Genomic DNA, 20,695 nt, shown 5'->3' on the forward strand with positions numbered 1-20,695 from the left:
GTTTGAAAACTACATACTGCACTGAAATATCAGTAAAACGTATATGCAAATAACTCAAAACCTAACTCTGGATAACTTGTCTATAGCAAACATAGTAATAAGATAACTAAAGCAAAACTGGGGACAGTCCTCTTCATCATTGCATAAAACATTTTCCAGGATTCTGATGAAATCTCTATTAGTGATTGTCTGATGAAGCTAAGACCTTCTAAAAATATGAATCCAAAATGGATGCAGCCAAGGACTGTTCAAACACTGCTAAATAAGTGTAGATTGTACTCACCCTGCCCTTGGTAACAGCCAGAACAGGTCATGATTGCTGTGCAAGTGTCTATATCAAAGTTCCTGAAAGCTGTGTTGGAGATGAATAGTTGGTATCTTTTGGGAGTTTTCAGTCCTGCAGACATGCAGGTTCCACCCTGAAATGAAGAAACAAAGAGAACTGAGAAACAAATCAACACATGAATCTCCAGGTCTTAGGAGTCCATGATGCAGTAGCTGGGAGAAAAAGAGGTGACTGCACTTGATCCCCTGGTTCTGGAGCTATTTGAAGGACACTTATAACCATTTGCCTTGCAACTTGTGGCAAGTAACATCTGTTTAATTTGCTATTTACATTACGCAATAGTGTTCCTTTCAGTCCTGCCTTCTGCATACTAGGTAAGGTTAGACATCTGAAGGGAGATAGAACTGCACATTCCCTGTGAAGAAAAAATCCACCTGGAAGGCACAGCAAGCAGATTCATTTACATCCCTTTTTACTTTACTTTGTCTTGTCCATCAGGCAGGAAATTTCCATACTTTATAAAGCCAATTATCCTATTTTCGGTTCCAAGAAGAGCCTGACAGCTGAGATTCAAAATATTTTTGCATGACTGGGGATCTGTGGGAAGAATTTAAGCTGGACATGTGAAAAAGAAGACCAAAACACACAAACAATGAGAAACACAAAAATAAAACTAGATTTAACGGTGATTGGAGGCCATGACAGAGAGGATAAGTGCATATCACTGCCCATTTATCTTGGAGACAGGCTGGGAAGAAGGAAGTACTTTATGCCAGTGGGTAGCCTAGAGGCTAAAGAGCTGGTAGGAACATGTGATGCTGTTTCTGAGGCCAATAAACAGTTTTGCAGAACAGATCCCAAAGGCTGTAGCAGAATATCAAGGGAGAAATCAGCCCTGTGTGAAAATTTGGAATGAAATGGACTTTTAGAAATAGTTTGTCACTTCAAAGGAGTGGTACTATTTTTAATCTCATTAAGAAGCAGTGTCTCCATCACCTCTCTTACTTCGAGGCAAAAACACCTGGGATGATGGTCCTGGTCCTTGGGTCATCTTATTCCAAGTCACTGCTAGGTAGAAAAACCCTAGCTGCTGGTAATAAATTATTCAGAACTCTATGCTTTTTTTCTGCTTACACTTGCCTATTCTTCCACCCCAGCCCCATTTCTATCACTTTTAATGATCAGTAAGTAGAAGAAGAGTGTGAGATGGTAATTCCTCCCCTAGTGTGTGTCACCTGTCTCAGACCTTCTAGTTTTTCACAAATGGCTCTACAAATGGCTTCACAGAGGCATTAAGTTGCTTTATAAAGCAAGGGAGGAGCTGACTGAATGTCCATGAAGGTAACCCCTTGCCTGTTCTCCCATGTGCCTGGTGACAGGACGAGGGGGAATGGGCTTAAGTTGAGCCAGGGGAGTTTTAGGTTAGATGTTAGGAAGAACTTCTTCACTGAAAGGGTTGTGAGGCATTGGAACAGGCTGCCCAGGGAAGTGGTGGAGTCACCATCCCTGGAAGTCTTTAAAAGACGCTTAGATGTAGAGCTTAGGGATATGGTTTAGTGGAGGGCTGTTAGCGTTAGGTTGGAGGTTGGACTCGATGACCTTGAGGTCTCTTCCAACCTAGAAATTCTGTGATTCTGTGATTCTGTGATTTTACAGGCCCTGGATCCGGCTCTGCCACTAATATGTTAATTGATCAAAGCTCCGGTTTTGATATGTCCTGATATTTCTGGAAAACAATCTTGGTTTAAAGCACCTCTTTGAAAAACTGGAAGGGCTAGCAGAGAGAAAAATCCAATGTTCCCATTAAATTAATGTCACAAAGTTTTAATTGATATTAAAGAGACATCATTATGAAAGGGAGAATTACATAAATTAAGATGTAAATTATGACAAGGAGGCTCTTATCAAGAGATAATCAAAGATAATCACCCCCCTGGGGTGCAGCAAGAAACAAGGCACAGCTGAGTGCCTCTAAATCTCTTAACAAGTACAGCATCAGAGTCCTTCCATGTATCCTGCAAAGCAAAAACACACACATTTGTGTATGAGAGAAAGTCATTGTGTCATTGGGCCCCTGTAGGACAGGGAGGACAGGAGAGGCTTTCAGGGAGGTCCTCAGGGAAGCACTGTAGGACAGGATGCTTTCAATAGGCCCACTGCAGAGATTTCTTTCTGTAAGCTTCTGAGGAAAAGTCATTTAAAACTCTTTTTCTGCTGGTCAGAGAGCAAATTAATTTTATGAACAGCAACAGAAACCCAAGCAGGGGAAAGGGGACCTCAAAATTGCAAACAAGCATCTGTGGCCAGTTGTAACTAAAATTCCTTCATCATCTGTGTTATTAATCTATGTTACTAATCTGTTAACAACCTCATAGCACCCAAAGGACTTTGTTCAGCTGCCTAAAGAAATAAGAGAAGATCGTATTTATTGCATAAATAAAAATGTTATTTTTTGGTGGCATTTTTCATTCTTAAGTAAATAAGCAGCACTATGTGTTCCAGGTGAACCGATGATGGTATGAGAGAGCAGAGGAAACCAGATAACTAGAAAAGAAATCAAACCTATTATTGCCCTCATCATTCTCCATTCTCAAATCAGTAAACTAAATTCAGTTTTATATGGTTAAATGGTTCATGCATGTTACTGAAAATTATTTATAGGAATTATAAACAAGGAAGACCTTGTTTAAACAAAAAATGTGATTTCTCTTTAAAAAATAGTTTCTGTGAAAAATAGGGAAAAAATAATAATACTTAACTTACTAAAATCCTCCATAATTGAACCCAAGTCATATTTTGGTTTGACTTTTAAATGTCATTTTATATTTATAAAAAAAAAAGAATATACATTATAATATAAAATCTTTCAATGTTTCAAAATTCAAACAGAAAAATCAAAGACCTTGCTTCAAGTTTGTTTAAAAACTCTTTGAAACTTTCATACCATGATGAAAAATGGCTTAGAACAAAAAATGCTGATTTTTCCTGCAGAATGCAAACTCTAGTTTCTCAACAGCTGATGTTTATTCAGCTCTGTACCATCAGCTGGTAATGAATGGAGTGCCTGAAAAATGATGCAGGATCCAGCTGATCAAATGCTATTTCTCTTCTGCTGCTGCCAGCAGAAGCAACAAAATCCCTGGTTCCAGCAGGCACTGATGCTGCAAGTTTCTCTGTTTCATCACCAAATCATTGTCCCTTGCAGGTGCTGCTGCTGCAGGCATCATTTTTCCAAGCAGCAGAAGACAGCTAGAGGACTAAGTGTATAGATCAGTGCCCAAAACTCATCCTGAAGCCATTTCTTTTTCTCCCTATGCACAAATTCAAAAGTCAAACTTTACCTAAATTGCCACGGAGCATGGACTTTCAGGTTGCTTATTTGTTTCTCTAAATTTCTGTTTGAAGGGTTGTTGTGCAACTCAAGAGACACTGAGCTAGTTCCTGCAGCGCTTACCTTTTGCCCAATGTGTCCAATTAAAAAACTATTAGCTACAGATGTGTTTCCCAGGCTTTCGACGATGTCAATGCCAAAGTCTGTGCAAGCATAAATCCGGAAACTCTGGAGTATGAGGTTGCTGCTCCTGAAAATCTATATAAAAACATAATAAAGGAATAAAACCAATAATTTTGAAAGACTGTGGTTTATAACTGTGCTCTTCTTATAATATAGTAGAGAGGGTGAGAGTGCAAAACAACTGAATTTGTATTTATTATTTGAGAATCTCCCCTTAATTTCTTATTTTAGCTTTCAATTAATAATACAAAAAACTTTTACATTCTGCCAATTTGTTTTCATATTAAAATATAAAAAAACTGTATGAAATAAAATCAGAGAATTGGTAACAAACAGGGTAAAATTGCTCCAAATGTCAGGATTTTCATGACTTCAAAGAATAATAGTGTAGTGTTAATGTTTATAGCGGAAAGATGCCTTGAAAATAACCAGAGGTATTGCTTACAGTCACCTAACTGCTAGAAGACTGTTCCTAGAGCTAGCTTAGGGAAAGAAGCAGAATAAACTTGGTCATTAATGTATGCTGGGACAGTAATGTACAAAGAAATTACAAGCTAGGTGGAGAAAATCACAGGAAAAAAAAAAAAAAACTGCGAAGCATCCTTTTGTTGTATTTCTTTTCATACAAGTAACCTTTTCCAGAGAGAATATGCCACTTTAATGCACTTAAAAATTGAACATCTTCAAAGGAAGTGCCATAGGATGAGTTAAACTAGAAAAAATGCCTTACAGAGAAACACCTACAATCTCTTCAGTTTATCAAACAGGGGCTTAAAAGGGTCACAGACTCTGAGTACCAGTATGAAAATAAAATGTCAGATAATAAAGTTCTTTTTTGGCAGTGGTTACTTTTGTTTTGTTGGGGTTTTTTGTTTGTTTGTTTGTTTGCCTATTTTTATCAGATCAAGTCATAGTGATCTACAATAGCTGGAAATGAAGCTAGACAAATTCAAACAAAAAAGTGCACATTTTTAACAAGGATAGAAAAATTTCCATGCAAACCATTAACCCTATGAAGGCAGCAGATCTTTCACCAACTGCAATCTTTACAAATACCTCAGATACACTGGGAGGATTGTTTTGTCTGTATTATAGTGACAGACATACATCAGATGGTTAGAGAGTCCACTTCAGCTATCCATGATGATAATTTTTGTTCTGCACTGAAGCATAAGGATTGCTCACAAATTGTGTTTCTGGCTTCATCACCAAAACCTCCAGCTGAGGGGCATGGAGACACAGGCATGAGAGGTTTTACAGCAATTGTGGCCTATTTGCAGCCTGGAAGTCTTTATAGATATGGTACACATCTAGAGATCAAATAACATTTCCTGAACGCCACAGAGGACAGTCAAGATACAAATACCTGGGCTCCACCTTGGCTGCTCCAAGCTGTGAAGCTGTTGAACTGAACAGGGCCATTTGGGCTGTCTGGCAAATATTCTGGGTACACAAGCAATCCATGCCTGTGTAGGAAAGAAAGCAAAGGACACTGCTTCTTTACAGTGCATGTGTTCATGGCCACATTTTCCTACTTATCAATTGATATCTAAAATCTTATAACAATTCTCTGCACAAGACTTTACCCTTTATTCAAAGACTAAAACCTCGGGGACAGCAGTATTTATTTTAGGCATCTAATAATGAAGGAGATGTTACTCGATATTTGTTTTCTATTTAGGAGAAGGCACATCAGAGCGAACAACCAGCATGCTGTACCCCTGACAGGCACTTACTGCAGCGCATTCCCATCATGCTTTCAACCAGTGTTGGCTTCAGGTGAGTCCTAACTGAATCTGTATGGATTATTCCTTTCTCAACCTTGGATTCAAACAACTTTGAGTACGCTCTAAAAGTATGTGTTCCTGAATACAGTCCTTGGTCTGACCTTCTCAGAGATTTTAAATCCAGATTATTAGCCTGATTCCCCCAATACAAGTGACTCCATCCACTGATTTATAGCACAATGACATTCTTTACCATGATTTCTGTTTTAGGGAAGCACAGGCAAAAGCTGTAGTGAATAGTTGTTGCTGGGTACTACAAGAACTAGAATTACATGTAACATCGGGCATACATACAGTATGCCCGATGTTTTAGCCTGTTAGACTGCAAAGTGCTTATTTTCCATTTCAACCTACTTAATCAGAGGCTAAACTCTTAACATGGATTAATTGTGCTGCTATTCTATAAAGCATCTGGAGGTAAGAAATACCAGTGTCATATCTCTAATGTTGGCCTGTAACACATGTTAAATATCTGTTCTCTTGCATGCCGTCCTCTTCTGCTCAAAATGCCTGGCATACTTAAAAATGAGCTTTATATTCAACACAGGAGTACATGCTTCAGTGCTTTGCTGTTAAATGGCTGACGAGGAAATGTGTTAAATGTAGTACTGTAAACTATATCAGCACAGAAGAACTCAGCGAGTTAACAAATTGGGCTTGTTAAAGAAGACAAAAGGACTGTATTGAAACTACTAAGGAAACCACTCACAATCAGACCTGGAAAAATAGCCCCAACCACATCGCTGTCCATCACTGACTTTGCTCTGCTGTTGAGAATTCTGCTTAACAAGAAAGAAAGCCCTTTAAAAGATGCAAAATTGAAGAAAAAATCCTGAAAAGAGAGGAAAAGCTTTTTCTGCTCTCCACTGCAGTACCATGCGCAGCAGGAAAGTCTTTTCAACCAAAGGTCCCCAAGTACCTTGTGCAGGAATGGGCGACGTTCTCACTGAAGGATAGGAGAGGCATTTTGGATGGTCCCTCAGGGGACAGATGAAATAAATACCCATACCCAGCAGCACACACAGTGTTACCCTGCAGAGAAACATATACAGTTGTGAAAAAGATTACCACAGATTTCTGAAAATTAACATAAGTTTCAGAAGAAAAATGCAAAATGCAAATTCTGATAAGTCAGGCTGACAGAAGCTGGTACCTTGTTTCTGTATCTATGCTCTCATCCTGTTCTTGCTCCGTCCTTGGGCCAGGCTGACAAAAACCTGCTCTCAAACCAGACAGCAAGGGCTGGCCTAGCAATAGGAACTCCTAACAGAAAAATGGTATTGACGGCAAACTATACTTTTCCCTGATTTACTTCTCAGTCTGCATATTTCTCATGTCAATACAGGAAAAAGAAACATTGGCATTGAAAAAGTGACACCCTGAAAAGTAAAGACAAAGCAAAGAAATACATCTTCATGCTATGTTAGTGTCTGAACAATTAAACTTATTCAGATCTGTGATAAAACACTTGGGTTTGATTCTTTTTTACAGGTTAAGTGATTAGCCATGGGGAGATTAATTCACTGTGAATTAAAACCTCTTAATGAAGAAATTCTAGAGTTGCTTTCTTTGCAAAGAAAAATGAAGTGAACATAAGGCTTATAATTAGGAGTTTAGTTCTTGCAGAGTCTGTAGCAAGTGGGTTGTGCTGGAGGTTTTACAGTGGTCTAGGAGATTTTCTACTCCAGGGCAAATACCTGCTCTTACCTGCTTATTTTGGACAGTAGGCAAACTGACTTGTATTTGGATGTTGTCTATACAGGGATGCTTTCATGCATGCATCTGGCCATGATCCCCCTCAACTGTCTTAGATGTGTAAAATTTTGATGCTGAAGTCCAGGCTGCTAAACTTAGGCTCCCTTTCCAGGAAAAAAAGTAAGGTGTAGGCATGTCCAGAGGGCAATTCATCCTGTCTAGACTTAGATAAGATTAATTGCTCTCTGGAGGTACCTAGTTCTCTAAAGGGAGTCTAAGATGAGCTTTCTTGCAGCTATAAGAAGAGGTTGCTAAGCTCGGGACTGACGTCCAGCGACTACCATTCCTAGGTCACCGGACAGTGTTAAAACACTAATGGCTTTTTGGTCCCTGACGGTCCAAATCAAAGCTGAACCTGGTGACCCAGAGGTGAAAGCCTGCATATTCCAATTACTTTCTCCTGACCCTTCCAAGCGTGTTCCCTGCAGTCATGATCTCTGACATCTGTCAAGCAACAGAGAGATATCAATAACCAAAGCACTGCTCTCTCCATCCCCTGGTAAAGCTGCTGCTTTTTTCCAAAAGTGCAGCCAGAGAACCTTTTTCTTTAACAAAATGCTTCTGCAGTCCTGTCACATTATTTCCAGGATCTTTTACTTGTGACTCCAATCATGCATTCTGCAGATGATTCATAAGGAAAAACTGCATATTTATTCAGCCAGCTAGTGGCTGGAGGGCAGGGGTTTTAGGCAAGGAGGGAATTTTGTGTGGAAATCAATTCTTTGTGGAAGTCAGTATATTATGAATGTCCGTGCAACCAAAATTCCAGAGAGAAATTACCTCCTCGAGCATGCCAAATACCTGGAGGTATGCATCGCAAGTCAGTAAAATAAGTGGCTGACGTTTAAAGTGTCTCTTAACTGTACAACCCCGCAAATGTAAATATTTCATGAATTTGTTTTAAATGATTGGGGCTCAAAGTGTTGACCTTATAGATGACATTAAAGCTCTGGAGAGTACGTCCAGCACTGTTTCCCCAGTTTCAGAGCCTGGTAGGATGCAAGGAGTATCCCCAGTGGGCTCACTTCAACATGTACACAATTTGCAAAAGGTTTTAGAAAAGATCTCAGTAGGAATGAAATGGTGGGAAACAAACAATGCCAAACAGATGCAGCCTCACCTCTTTGGTATTGTGGAGAATGGCTGAGTTGGGTGGTGCTGGGGAACAAAATCACTTATCAACAGCATGGCCATCAGTCACTCCTCTGACATGGAAGCATGGGTTGATTTCCGCCCTGCTCATTCTTGTTAAACTGTTGCCCAGTCTTCAACATCATTGCAAGAAAGGAAAGAGAGCCTGCTGGCTGAATTTCTTAAAATCTAATTTGTATGTTGTTATGTAAGAGCACTGCATGCTGGTGCTGAGATTTAAGGGCATTGAATGTTTATGAATAGGAAGTTACTATAAAAAAAGCCTAAGACATACTGGGCCTAATATAAACGAGACAAGTTGTTGATTTTTCTGGTGTTTTTGTTGTTGTTTGGTTTGGTTGGTTTTTGCCTGCACACAAGAATAGAATGAGGGACACATGACATTTACTTCAGTGACAAAACAGCCAGTAGCAAAGAGAGGCATCTTCTGTTCCACTTGCTGATACCAGACAAGAAACCAGCCTGCTAATGAAATTGTCTTATGTCACTAAACCAGGACTTCCATACTTTATTAAAAAAAAAAAAAAAAAAAAAAAAAAAAAAAAAAAGCTAACTTTGTCATAACCATTTTGCACTTCTACTGTATAAAATTTTATCTAACAGCTTGATTCACAAATGCACTTAAGAGCTTAAGTCAAATGGAAACCTGTGGGAATTGGGTCTCTGAATGTCTTTGTAGGCTCAGGTTTGAGTGACTGCTGTGTCCCAATTTCAACACCGTTTAGGAGACCACTGATTTTCAAGGAAATTTAAGCTCTTCAGTCACCGATGCAAATTTAGGCTCCCAAGTAAATTGAGCAGATATGAAAATCTTGTTGCAGGACTCAGTGTGAAAAGTTTAACCCATCAAGTACAGAAACTGTAACACGGTCTGGACCTAAAGCGCTCTGTCTACCTTAGCTGTAATCTTTGCTTTAAAGACTGCAGCCTGTAAATTTAAAACCAATGATTGAAAGATGAAAATCTGGAGAAAACAAACAAACAGCCAATCAATCAAATAAACAAAAAACATAACACTAAAATCTAGAGGGCAAATTTCTATTCTATGTCATGGCTTGGAAGCTAGGCAGTGGAAAAATGAATCTTGCCCATTATTAGTCTTTGAACCTCCCTGTTCAGTTAAGATTATAACCACCTAAAAAGCAGTATGCAGTAGTTAGTGAGTTGTTTTACCAGATAAAAGGTGCCTAACTGTGTAACACCATGGTCCTAGTGCTGGACCAGCATCCCTTGATTTAGTGATTAACATCATACTAAGAAAAAGTCCACAGGACATGGGGGCTCTGATTGGAAAAAGGTGTAGCTTTTTCTCTTAATATCCGCATCCTTCCATGTCTTCTACTGAACATGATACTTATTGTAGAACAGTAAGTACTCCTAATAACATTTTTTTAGCTGGGTAACTTCTTTGTATTTTCCTTAGAGCCAACTCTCTCGCTGCTGCAGTGCCTCAGATAGCCCACTCCAAGAAACTGCTGACACTGAGGTATATCAGCAACCCTTCAAGGGCCATCTGCTATTCTGCCTTGAGTAAGACAGCTTTGGAGAGCAGGCTTAACCCTGATATTTGGCTGCACAGCCACAGATGCAGCTTTGGGCGTATCTACAAAGACACATGAACTGAGAGAGCTCTGCAAATGTTCTGAAAACCCACCACAGTCAGTTCACACGTACCCATAGAGATAATTGCAGCAACCCTTTGCAAAAGCTGAGCCACTGGCAATCCAGCAGACAGCTCCAGGGTAAGTCAGTGCATGATAGTACAAAACTGTGTTTAATGGAGCTGAAATTCATGTGATTCTGCCTCGTTGTTGTATTTTTAACCATATTTGATAGTCTTAAAAATGATAAATACACCCTTGAGGGAAGTGCAGGAAAGTCCTCTCCTTCTTCCTAAGTACTATTGGCTTCAGACTACCATAGGAAATGTGTTGTTCTCTTTTTCACCTTCAAATTTAGGTGCATTTTTTTCCTCCTGAAACAGAAGCCCAGGGGGCAATTGGGTCTTCACGGGCACTTAGTAATTGCTTTGGTTTCTGTGGGTTAGCAATAGAACAGGTCAGAATTATTTTTTTTAATGAAAATGTGCATTTGTCACAACTGAAACTGTGGTAAGAAAGGTCAGTTACAATGAAATTCCAGGCTTAAAATAGTTGAGAAGGAAAAGTGTTTTGAAATCACTGAAAGACATGTAGTTTTTTTGTTGTTGTTGTTTATTTGTTTCATAAAGCACTTAAAAGTGACTATTTTGAGATGTAAGTGACTTGAATAAGAACAAAAATCTATGTATGAACTAAAATAAAGCATGTCAATTTGCGAACAAAAAGATGTTCACTGAGCTCAACTTTTTGAAGGCAGAGTTGTGAGTCATTAAGCTTTTTAATTTTTCAGTGTTTTGTCACTCTTTAGAACAGTGAAACTTGCTTGCTTTTAAAATCAATGTCATTTTCATGGGAAGGGGAAAGCATTCTCCTTCTCACCCTGGAATGCAAATCTGAGACTGTGCATTAGCTCTAACTATAAATCCAGATGGACGTACATTTGATATTGCTTAAATTTATTGTGTTTATCATCAGTCCATTAAAATTGAGATTTTCAAAAAAATTTAGAATGACAGAAGGAGAAAAAAATCTAGTGAAGCTGAGCCTGAACTTTCCTTTTCCATTTTGTCTAGGCATCACTGAGTAAGAAGAATCTCACTGCAATATTGTACCGCATTCAAGTGCAGCATAATTTTTAGTAACTATAAATTTGCTAATGAATATTATCTATTTTGTAATGTGCACTTTTTTTTTTTTTATCGCATCACAAGCACAGTGTCTGACAGCTCAGCCAAGAAGCAAATGTTGTGTATGTGATCTCCCAGGTAAAGCTCCTTATTTTTCTGATAAGTTTAAAAGTATAAAAGTTTATAAGTATAAAGATAAATTTATAAGTATAAAACATATGTTATGTTTTATACCTGAATTTCTTACCTCAATGTGGTTGGAAGGAGCCCTGACATAGATCCCTGCTGGTGACAGAGTCTCAATGTTGGATAAACCATCTGTTCCAGAAAGGCCAATCACTAGGTTGTTTCTGATTCTGTTCCCCTTTCCCAGTCCTTCTCCTTAAAAATAAACAAACAAATAAATAATTATTATTACTAATAATAAAGAAAGATATGAATAGGGAAAAATATAAATATACCTGGACACACTCTACTGTGCACATCACAGAACTTTCTTGGTTTTGCAGTGCCTGCTTTGCTGGCATGGTGGACCTGGGAATTAGATTTGTGTGACTGTCCTTTGGTAAGTCACTGTCTGAAAAGCACTTAGAAATCTGTGTTAACAGAGAAGGCTGTGACATGGTCAAAGACTGCCATGGTTGATCACAGCGATGCATAGCATGGGAAGGGGAAAGCTGTGTGCTTCAGAAAGGTCAGAAGGCCACAGCAAAGATATAATAGAATTGTTCAGTTGTAAGGGATCTTCAAAGATCATCTAGTCCAACTGCTGACATTGGTGTGAACTGTATCCATGATTTGTGTCAATGATGTGACCAAGATTAGACCAGCACTGTAAATATGATAAAAAATAGTTTCAGCCACAAAGAGCCTACACTCTAATCAAATAAATACAGTCAGGCAAAAAAATACTACAATACATATTCTGCAAAGGGCAACAGAGACCACAATTCCACAATTCAATATGCAGAAAACCCAGTATGAAAAGTTATAAAGGAATATAACTGCAGACATATTTTGCCCTAAGTTTATGGAGAAATTAATAAAGGAACTATCATAAAGCACATTTTACATCTGGGAGAGAAAAGAAGAAAAAAAAATAAAAATAAAAATGAAGAGCTTCTAAGTGATTCCACCTATGGGTACACAGGCAAAATTGTATCTCCCACATCTCCATATACTGCCCCACTTATATATAAGAAAAAGTCTAAAACTGTCACAACCCTGCATAAAAGTGGAAATTCCCCATTCCTAAATGTGAAACATGAGAAGAGAAAGGAAAATCACTCAATTGATCACACAACTCAGAGACATGGGGTACTCCAGAACAGTACTGAATTGGGAAGAAATACATATACATAAATATACATAAACATATATCAATATATATATATCCTTTTACACTACACCATGAAGAAATGTACCACCCAGTGACAAATAGTGGACAGACCTATGCACAGGTCAACTCCAAAAAATGACACATCAGCACATGTCCCCCTACTCTGTTGGTGTGAAAGCAGAATACAAAGTGAATCATCTCTGTTTGGCCCACACCAGGAGCAAATAAAATCTACTTAGTTTTGTTTTATCAAAAAGAAATTATCTTCAACTATACCTGCTCTGGTACTATCCCAGATACAGATCCCTTCCCCAGTCATTAATTCCCTAAATGTAAACCGTAGCAAAACATATGAGCTCTTGTTTTGGAGAGAAGAGTAATTACTTTTAGCTTTCCTCACAGTTTTTTGAGCCTTTCTCCATTTTTGGAATAGTATCCATTTAGGAAATATTTCCTTTCCAGGTTATATTTACTACAAATAATGCCACTACCAGAGCATAAGCAGGGTCCTAAAGCAGTCCTTTTGACAGCCATATGGGTTTGTGAGATGGCAAAAAGGATCTTGGCTTCCAAGCTGAGACCTGGTATGTCAATTAATTCTAAGCCCAGAGCGACTTTTTATGACTGTCTTGCAAAACCCCTGAAAATACGGGTTTTAGATGAAATCATTGAGGGATTCTGGAGCTGCAAACAGCCAGCTATAATAAATATTCCTTCACAGGCAACAAAATGATATATAAATTCATCCATCAGACCCTCTGGAGCTGCTGACAGTGAAGCCATTAAAGACATCTTGGGGTAAGGTGTATTCAGGCTGAAACTTCAAAGGAAATGTTCAGCTCAGCCCAGAGTCCTTTAAGCCAGAAGCATGTCCTAGCACAAGTGAGCCAAGGTGTCCCAGCAGGACGGAGATCTTGTTCTGCTTCCCCACAGCCATAAGGACTCTGTGTCTCACCTTTGGCAAGTCATCGCATCTCTCTGGGCCAGCTCTCTTCATCTGCAAGATGTGTACAGTCGCTCTTCTCTTATTGGTCTCCTCTGTTTAATTTGTAATTTATCACATCCTATTATGTTTATATCCAAAACTTAGCATAGGAACTCTCTGTGTGAGGGGAACTGAAGGCTTTTTTTATCTCTGTTTATCTTAAAATTGGTCATTTCTTATCCTACCTCTGATGGAGACAAAAATCAAGCTTTATCTTTAGGTATTCAGGCAACATGAGATCCCAGCAGAAGATGCTGCAAGTCAGTCTCCTGATGGTTAGTTAGGAGAAATATTTTGTTGTTTAACAGTTTTGTTGCTCCAAGCTCCAATTTATTTAAGAGCTAAATCCTCTGCTTAACTTTTAACATATGCTTTCACTCCATTATCTTCAATGTCAAATGACTGAAGTTAAAGGTAAGTATGCTTTTAAATGCCTCACTGAACTGGGGTCTTAAATATTGCATAATGGTGCTCTTCTACAGAGAGATAAATCAATTCCCTAAAAACAAATATCCTTCTAGTTGTACACTGTGGGGAAAAAAAAAAAAAAAAAAAAAAAAAAAAAAATGATCCAAGTGAAGACTGACCTGAAGAAATAGAGAGTATATGTATGGACAAACAGAAATAACTGATAGGAGTTGCATGAGGAATACTGAGAGCTTTATTCCAGATTCCCTTATACCAGGAAATGTGGAAGATGTGATTAAAGTCATCAGGGTGCAGTTAAGGATCCTTTTCTCCAAAGACATTTTCATGCAAATGATCATCAGCACATGTTGCTGTTACATGTTGGATAGATATTTTCCTGCCGCACTTACCCAGTAGAAGCCCATGGCCTGAAATGTTATAGAAGACATTACTGTCCACACTGAGGTTTGAGATCCCGGCCAGATGGAGTCCTTGGCCAAAGGAGTCCAAAACAGAGCAGCCATGTATGTAAGAGTCTGGAAAGAAAATAGTACTGTGAGCAAAAAGCATATTGCATTTTGAAGGGTGGGAGAATTTTCTATTAGCTCCTCATCCTTTGATGCTGTGCAGTTAATGCTTTTCACTGCCATAAGACTGACCAGTTGTAACTGGCTACCCTTGCTCATCTTTGCAGGTCTTTGCCAACAGGTAGGCATCGCTGAGATGACCACAGCGGAGAAGAGGGGCCCTGAGTGTAGAAATGGGTTATTTGAGGCATCCATTATTATGAGGCAGGAAGAGATTCAAGTGAAAGGATACAGCAGTATCCTATGAGTGAGCTATGTTATGAGCTCAGGAAATTGGGTGATTTAATTGACTGAGTTGGGCCTGAAGGAAATGAGGAACATCTCAGAAGGGCAGCGAGTACAGATCAGGTATCTTGTAAAACTTGTCTAGCCAGGCATGGTGACCTGCCCACTGGATTCCAGGATCATCTCCAGGGCTGCTTTTGACCACCAGGAAGCCTAGATCCTCACACAGTGATGAATCAGGCATAGGGAAGGCAAAGTTGTGGGTTAACTGAAGGGGAAAGTCCAATCTAGAACCCTTAAAACATTTGAGCTGACCTAACTTGCTCCCATCACCACCAGTCTTCAGAGACCTCATTGCCACTTCCACAGAGATGAATTTTGTGCTTACCTAAGAACCAGTCAAAACAACTAAGTACATTCCTTAACTTTCAGGTCATATAATTACATTTTGGCTTATGCTCCTGAACATCCCTGAGACAGCTTTGGGCTTCATTGTGGTATATTAGGGCTTTCAATTCCAGAGTTGGAAGTGGCACACTGACTAGAGAAAAGGAGATGGAGGGGAGGCCTCATGGTGGCCTGCAGCTCCCTCACGAGGGGAGCGGAGGGGCAGGCGCTGAGCTCTGCTCTCTGGGGACAGTGACAGGACCCGAGGGAACGGCATGGAGCTGGGACAGGGCAGGGTCAGGCTGGGTGTGAGGGACAGGCTCCCCAGGGACGTGGTCACAGCACCAAGCCTGGCAGAGTTCAAAAAGCATTTCGACAACTCTCTCAGACATAGGGTCTGGTTTTGGGTCATGCTGGGCAGACCCATCTTTGGGCAGGAAAAGCTAGATAATGTGAGCTCATTTGGGCCCGTCTCCAGAGCAGCTGCCTCACCTGCCATCTGTGCATCACCAGCAACTGTCAGAGCACTGTGGTGCTGCCCAAACGTTTGGCCCATGTGGTGGAATTGGACCCCCTCCACCTGCAGCCGACTTGACTCTCCCTGGAAAGCTTCCACAATGACAATGGCCCCCAGGTCCCGGGACCCCAGCTGCCTCTCAGTTCGCTTGTACAGACAGCTGCAGTCACCTGGAATACAAGGCGGCAGGAGGTATCAGCATGACATCTTTGTGGTGACCATGACCTTCAAGCCACGTCATGAGACCCACCACACCAACTCAGTGAACTCCTGTCTCCAGCAGCAACCTTAAACACATGCCCAAAGACAATCTGCCACAGGCGAGCAGGTTTGATACTCCTCCTGAGTACTTTCACAATTTCTTCCCTTAGAGTGTGGACTTTTTTGATATTTTTTTTTATTAAAACCAGCAGGAAGCTGTGGCAGTTATATGCTTTGGAAAGGTCCTTGTGTTCAATTTTAAATAGGCCTATGCACAGGGATGATGTATTTGACATTGATTTACCTTGGGTGAGGTTCTTGAAAAGAGGATTGGGCACGGCTATACTGAACTAAGCTGAAATGAGAACATTTTGAAATTTCTTTAAAACTCTCTCTCTCCTGACTGTCCCTGCAGATGGGTGAGGAAACATTACTTCCCACAGTCTGAAGGCAAGGAGAGGAAACCATAGGGCTGGGAATGAATCAACATTCATCAAATGTGTCCTTTCACAGGTCTGTGCTTAGGACATTTTGGTACAAGGGGATTCAGACTTGAAAATATAACTTGGGTCTGCTTACAGTCAGTAATACTCATTTTTTTCTTTTAAAGAAAGTAAATTAACCACTAAAAAATAAAAATAAAAAATAAAATCACTGCCTCCTCATCTTCTGGTGACTCCACTGAGAAATCCTCCTATACATTAATGCAAATAAAAACCTCAAACAGCTCAAACAGTTAGCACATTTCAGAGACTATATTTATGAGTTCCACACAAAATGGACCATAAATCCATGAGTAATATAAGCAGTTGGCTGCTGGATATCAAATGAAGTCTTGTGTCACAGTCTGAATGCCCAAGGCATTTTATTTTTAAAGGAAGACTTATACCTGGGTTGCCAGATAACCTAACTCTCCTTAAATTATAATCACTGTGTCTGACTCCATTTCCTCACCTGCTGGTGTAAATCAGGAAGCCATTCGTCAAACTTCATTGTGTTTCACAAATGTAAAACCAAAGGAGAATTGAGATGCCAATTGTTTCACCACTGCTACTAAATGCTACAAGAAATCATCACCTGGTTTTGTTTTTTGGTATCCCTAAGCACTAAACTACATCTTAATATTTTATACCAATGAGTACAACAAGCATCAGGCTGCTTTGTTTTTCCTTCTTCTTAAAGTGACTAAATAGTAAACACAATTAAAAATTTAATATATTATGTACACTGAAATATGTGTTCAGAAGATACTTTCTTTTCTACACCCTTAGGCTCAGGCAAAACTAAGGGGTCTTTCCCAAGGTGGCTTGAAACAACAATGTGAAAATATTACATCTGAGATATTACAATGAAATGCACTTCAACTCCCAAGACTTCATACTTCAATGTCAAATAATGTTTGGAAAGATAAAATTGATTTCCTGGCACTGGTACGTCTCAAAGTTACCCTATTAAGAAATATTTCTAATACACAGTGATACCACGATGTGGTTTTAACAAAGCAGTTCTACTCCCCAGTATGCTTCTGTTACAAAAGACCTCCTCACCTCTTGCAACACCTGCTTTTGCACACTCTCTGAGGTGGGCCCTCCTCTCCCTTGTGACATTCCCTTGAACAACAACCCTTCTGCTAATCAGTGCCACCACAGCAGTCAAAGGCAGGCTCTGCCCATTCACCCTTTCCTCTCCAACGTTGTGGGAGTACCTACAGAAAGACATAAAGAAGGCACAAAAGCATCTGCAGCTAACAGAGAGCAGGAATGATGTTTACTGTAAGCTGAAGTATGAACCCAGCCATCCAAATTCGGAGCTGGTATCAGTCATCTTCTCACAGTTGACAGTGGCTTATCTAATGCATCTATGTATATGGACTATATATATTTTTCCTTTGCTGATGTTATTTTCACCTTGTCTATCATGTTCACAAATTCTCCTTAGATTATGTATGTTTACACCAAAATATTTCAGTATTTGAATTTCCTTCGTCTTCCCAAAACACACTGTGGCGACAAACATAAGTATTTTCTTCATCAAACCCCACATATTTCTAGCAAGAAATTGTACTATTGGCTTTCACGAGTATCAGAGTTAGGCTGCCTCCCAAACAGAGAAGATGCTTCAGCACTGGTTATGATGTAAGAAGTACAGAGAAGGGCGACGAAGCTGGTGAGGGGCCTGGAGAATAAGTCCTACGAGGAGCGGCTGAGGGAGCTGGGCTTGTTCAGCCTGGAGAAAAGGAGGCTCAGGGGTGACCTTATCGCTCTCTACAGGTACCTTAAAGGAGGCTGTAGAGAGGTGGGGGTTGGTCTATTCTCCCACGTGCCTGGTGACAGGATGAGGGGGAATGGGCTTAAGTTGCGCCAGGGGAGGTTTAGGTTGGATGTTAGGAAGAACTTCTTTACCGAAAGGGTTGTGAGGCATTGGAACAGGCTGCCCAGGGAAGTGGTGGAGTCACCATCCCTGGAAGTCTTTAAAAGACGTTTAGATGTAGAGCTTAGTGATATGGTTTAGTGGGGACTGTTAGCGTTAGGTCAGAGGTTGGACTCGATGATCTTGAGGTCTCTTCCAACCTAGAAATTCTGTGATTCTGTGATTCTGTGAAGTATAGTTTGGCTAAAGTCTCCATGCACAGAAAACAAAGAGAGCACAAACAGCCAAGATAATGTTCAGCGGAAACCCGAAGCAGTATTTCCATACTGAAGTAATTCACTTTGAATGTTTTGTTAATTAACTTAAACAATTCAGTAAAGAGAGAAGGTTTGTTTTTTTTTTTTTTTTTTTTTTTTTTAATTATTTTTAACAGAATCAGACACTTTTGGGAAAAAATGCACTTACTCAAGAAAATAACTTTACAGGAAAAATTCTTAGTCAACCCCACACTAAGGCCTCTACTGGCCATCAGTGTTTTCTGCTTCAAAGGTTTCTGAGTTCATGGTTATAATACAGGATTTAAACACAGTCAGAGGCATTCAGGATTGAACACCCACTAGCTTTAGGGGGAGAGAGAAACCAAAATATCTCTGACCACCTTTTTTAAAAGGATTTATATAGCTATTATATCCCACAGGAAACTGCAATTCCTCATCTCGACCAAATTTTCTCCTGTTTTCGCTCTCTGCTATAGAAATCCCCTGGGCCCTGGAAAGGATACCTGAGGGGTGATCTGAGGTAGATCACAGTGTTGTTTACAGATTCAATAATGGCCATTTCTTCTTGCTGCTGTACATCTCCAAGGCCCGTCCTTCCTACAATGATTTCATCACCAGGATGCCAGTCAACATGTTCCTGGAGTACTAATCGCGTGTCGTTAGCAAGAGCTGATGATTTCAACTGTGTGAAAGCTACTTTGGGCATCCAGCCTGAAAGGAAAAAAAAAAAAAAAGTTTAAAAAAAGTCAACAGACACCAAAAAAAGAGCAGAAAACAAGCAGGAAACACTGCCTCACTTCGATCATCTCATAGTCATTCATTTCTCTTCACTAATGTGTAGGAGAGAAGGGATTGCTCCTACAAAAGGTGATTTGTGCACATCTGTTTGGATCAGAAGTTGCACTTAACATCTTCATTTCATTTCTTCTGTCTTTATTGTTCCCAAACAGCTGAAAAATATTCTAGAAAGGAGTTCGTTCAAAAGGTAGTGGGGGCTGAGGTTTGGATTCATTCCCCCAGACTGACTTCCCTGTGTGAGAAACACCTTCTTCCTAAGCATCTTTATAACGAACAGAGAAAAACACTCTCTGCAGGGACCATTATCCTTCACTGAGTACAAAAAAAGTACTTTTAATTATCATATTCCCCAATCAAATATCCAAAATGAGACACAATGAATCTAGGCCTACAAGAAACTTGCATTCAGAAAAATATACGCTTCTATTAGTAACTTTTTAATGACATAGGGACAGAAAAACATCACTACTTTTAAAAAACTTTAGTAACACCAGGTCATTTTCACACTGCCTCCAAACCAAGGGGTCATTCTTTGAGATCTTAGCTTAAGTGCTTACCAGATCATGCAATTAAACCAATTAGATGCAAAATCAAACACAAGACTAAAATGTCTAGCATGCAACCAGCCTCTTTTCAAAGAGTTGACAAAAAAAAAAAAAAAAGTTGATTGTCCTTTTTTACTGCTTGATTTGTATGGTAGAGACTGGACATGTGATTGGGTCAGCATGAAATTATGCGATGGTGGAAACAGGATTCTGCAGATGCCTAGAAGTGTATCTCAGCCTGTTTCCAGAGCTGAAAACACAAAGACTTTCACGGAAAAAGCCTCCTCCATGGGTGGTGTTTCTCAAGGTGTCTGCCTCAGTTGCATCTGGGTAAGGAAGAACAAAATCTAGAGGTTCCAAGGAAGGGAATGATAATACCTAGCACAAAAACTGTTGGACTTCATGCCTTTTTAAATACAAAGCAACCAGTGTGAATACATGATTTTCATGTATTCACAATACATGTGAATACATCTGTTGGGATGACAGCAGGGTAAAGAAGATCCCCCTACATCAGCCACCACTGCAAGGCATTAGCAAGGTTACAACTGCATATTCCCAAATACCCTCCTGCTTGTTGGACATACTACCAAGGCTGCGTGCAATGAGCCCCAGTCCCAGCAAACTTCATGACATTTCACTCTCCCTTCTTTGCTTCATGAAGCTTGCTTTAACTCTTGACATCCCCTTTTGCCTAACAGGCTTTGGAACAGATTGTTCCAGAAAGATCCGACACACTGAACACCATCAGGGGAGGGAGCATGTGCCTCACACACCTTCTTTTAGTATATTTTTCCTTCCCTCCTTTGCAATAGATCATAATTTACCTTTAG

General features: G+C 39.8%; 1 protein-coding gene across 1 annotated transcript in view; it reads right to left on the bottom strand.

The window, feature by feature from the left end:
* The window catches only part of PKHD1 (PKHD1 ciliary IPT domain containing fibrocystin/polyductin), a 255,473-nt gene that overhangs the window by 123,239 nt on the left and 111,539 nt on the right, over positions 1–20,695 (bottom strand). Inside the window, exons 39-47 of the mRNA XM_084515709.1 lie at positions 19,023–19,230; positions 17,419–17,576; positions 15,646–15,840; positions 14,365–14,490; positions 11,470–11,603; positions 6,507–6,619; positions 5,167–5,266; positions 3,741–3,875; positions 284–419 (exon numbers count right to left, since the gene is read on the bottom strand). Coding sequence (XP_084371835.1) covers positions 284–419; positions 3,741–3,875; positions 5,167–5,266; positions 6,507–6,619; positions 11,470–11,603; positions 14,365–14,490; positions 15,646–15,840; positions 17,419–17,576; positions 19,023–19,230 — 1,305 coding nt within the window. The remainder of the gene's footprint in view (positions 1–283; positions 420–3,740; positions 3,876–5,166; positions 5,267–6,506; positions 6,620–11,469; positions 11,604–14,364; positions 14,491–15,645; positions 15,841–17,418; positions 17,577–19,022; positions 19,231–20,695) is intronic.

This window comes from Aythya ferina (genome assembly GCF_964211825.1).
Source record: "Aythya ferina genome assembly, chromosome: 3".
Classification (NCBI taxonomy): domain Eukaryota; kingdom Metazoa; phylum Chordata; class Aves; order Anseriformes; family Anatidae; genus Aythya; species Aythya ferina.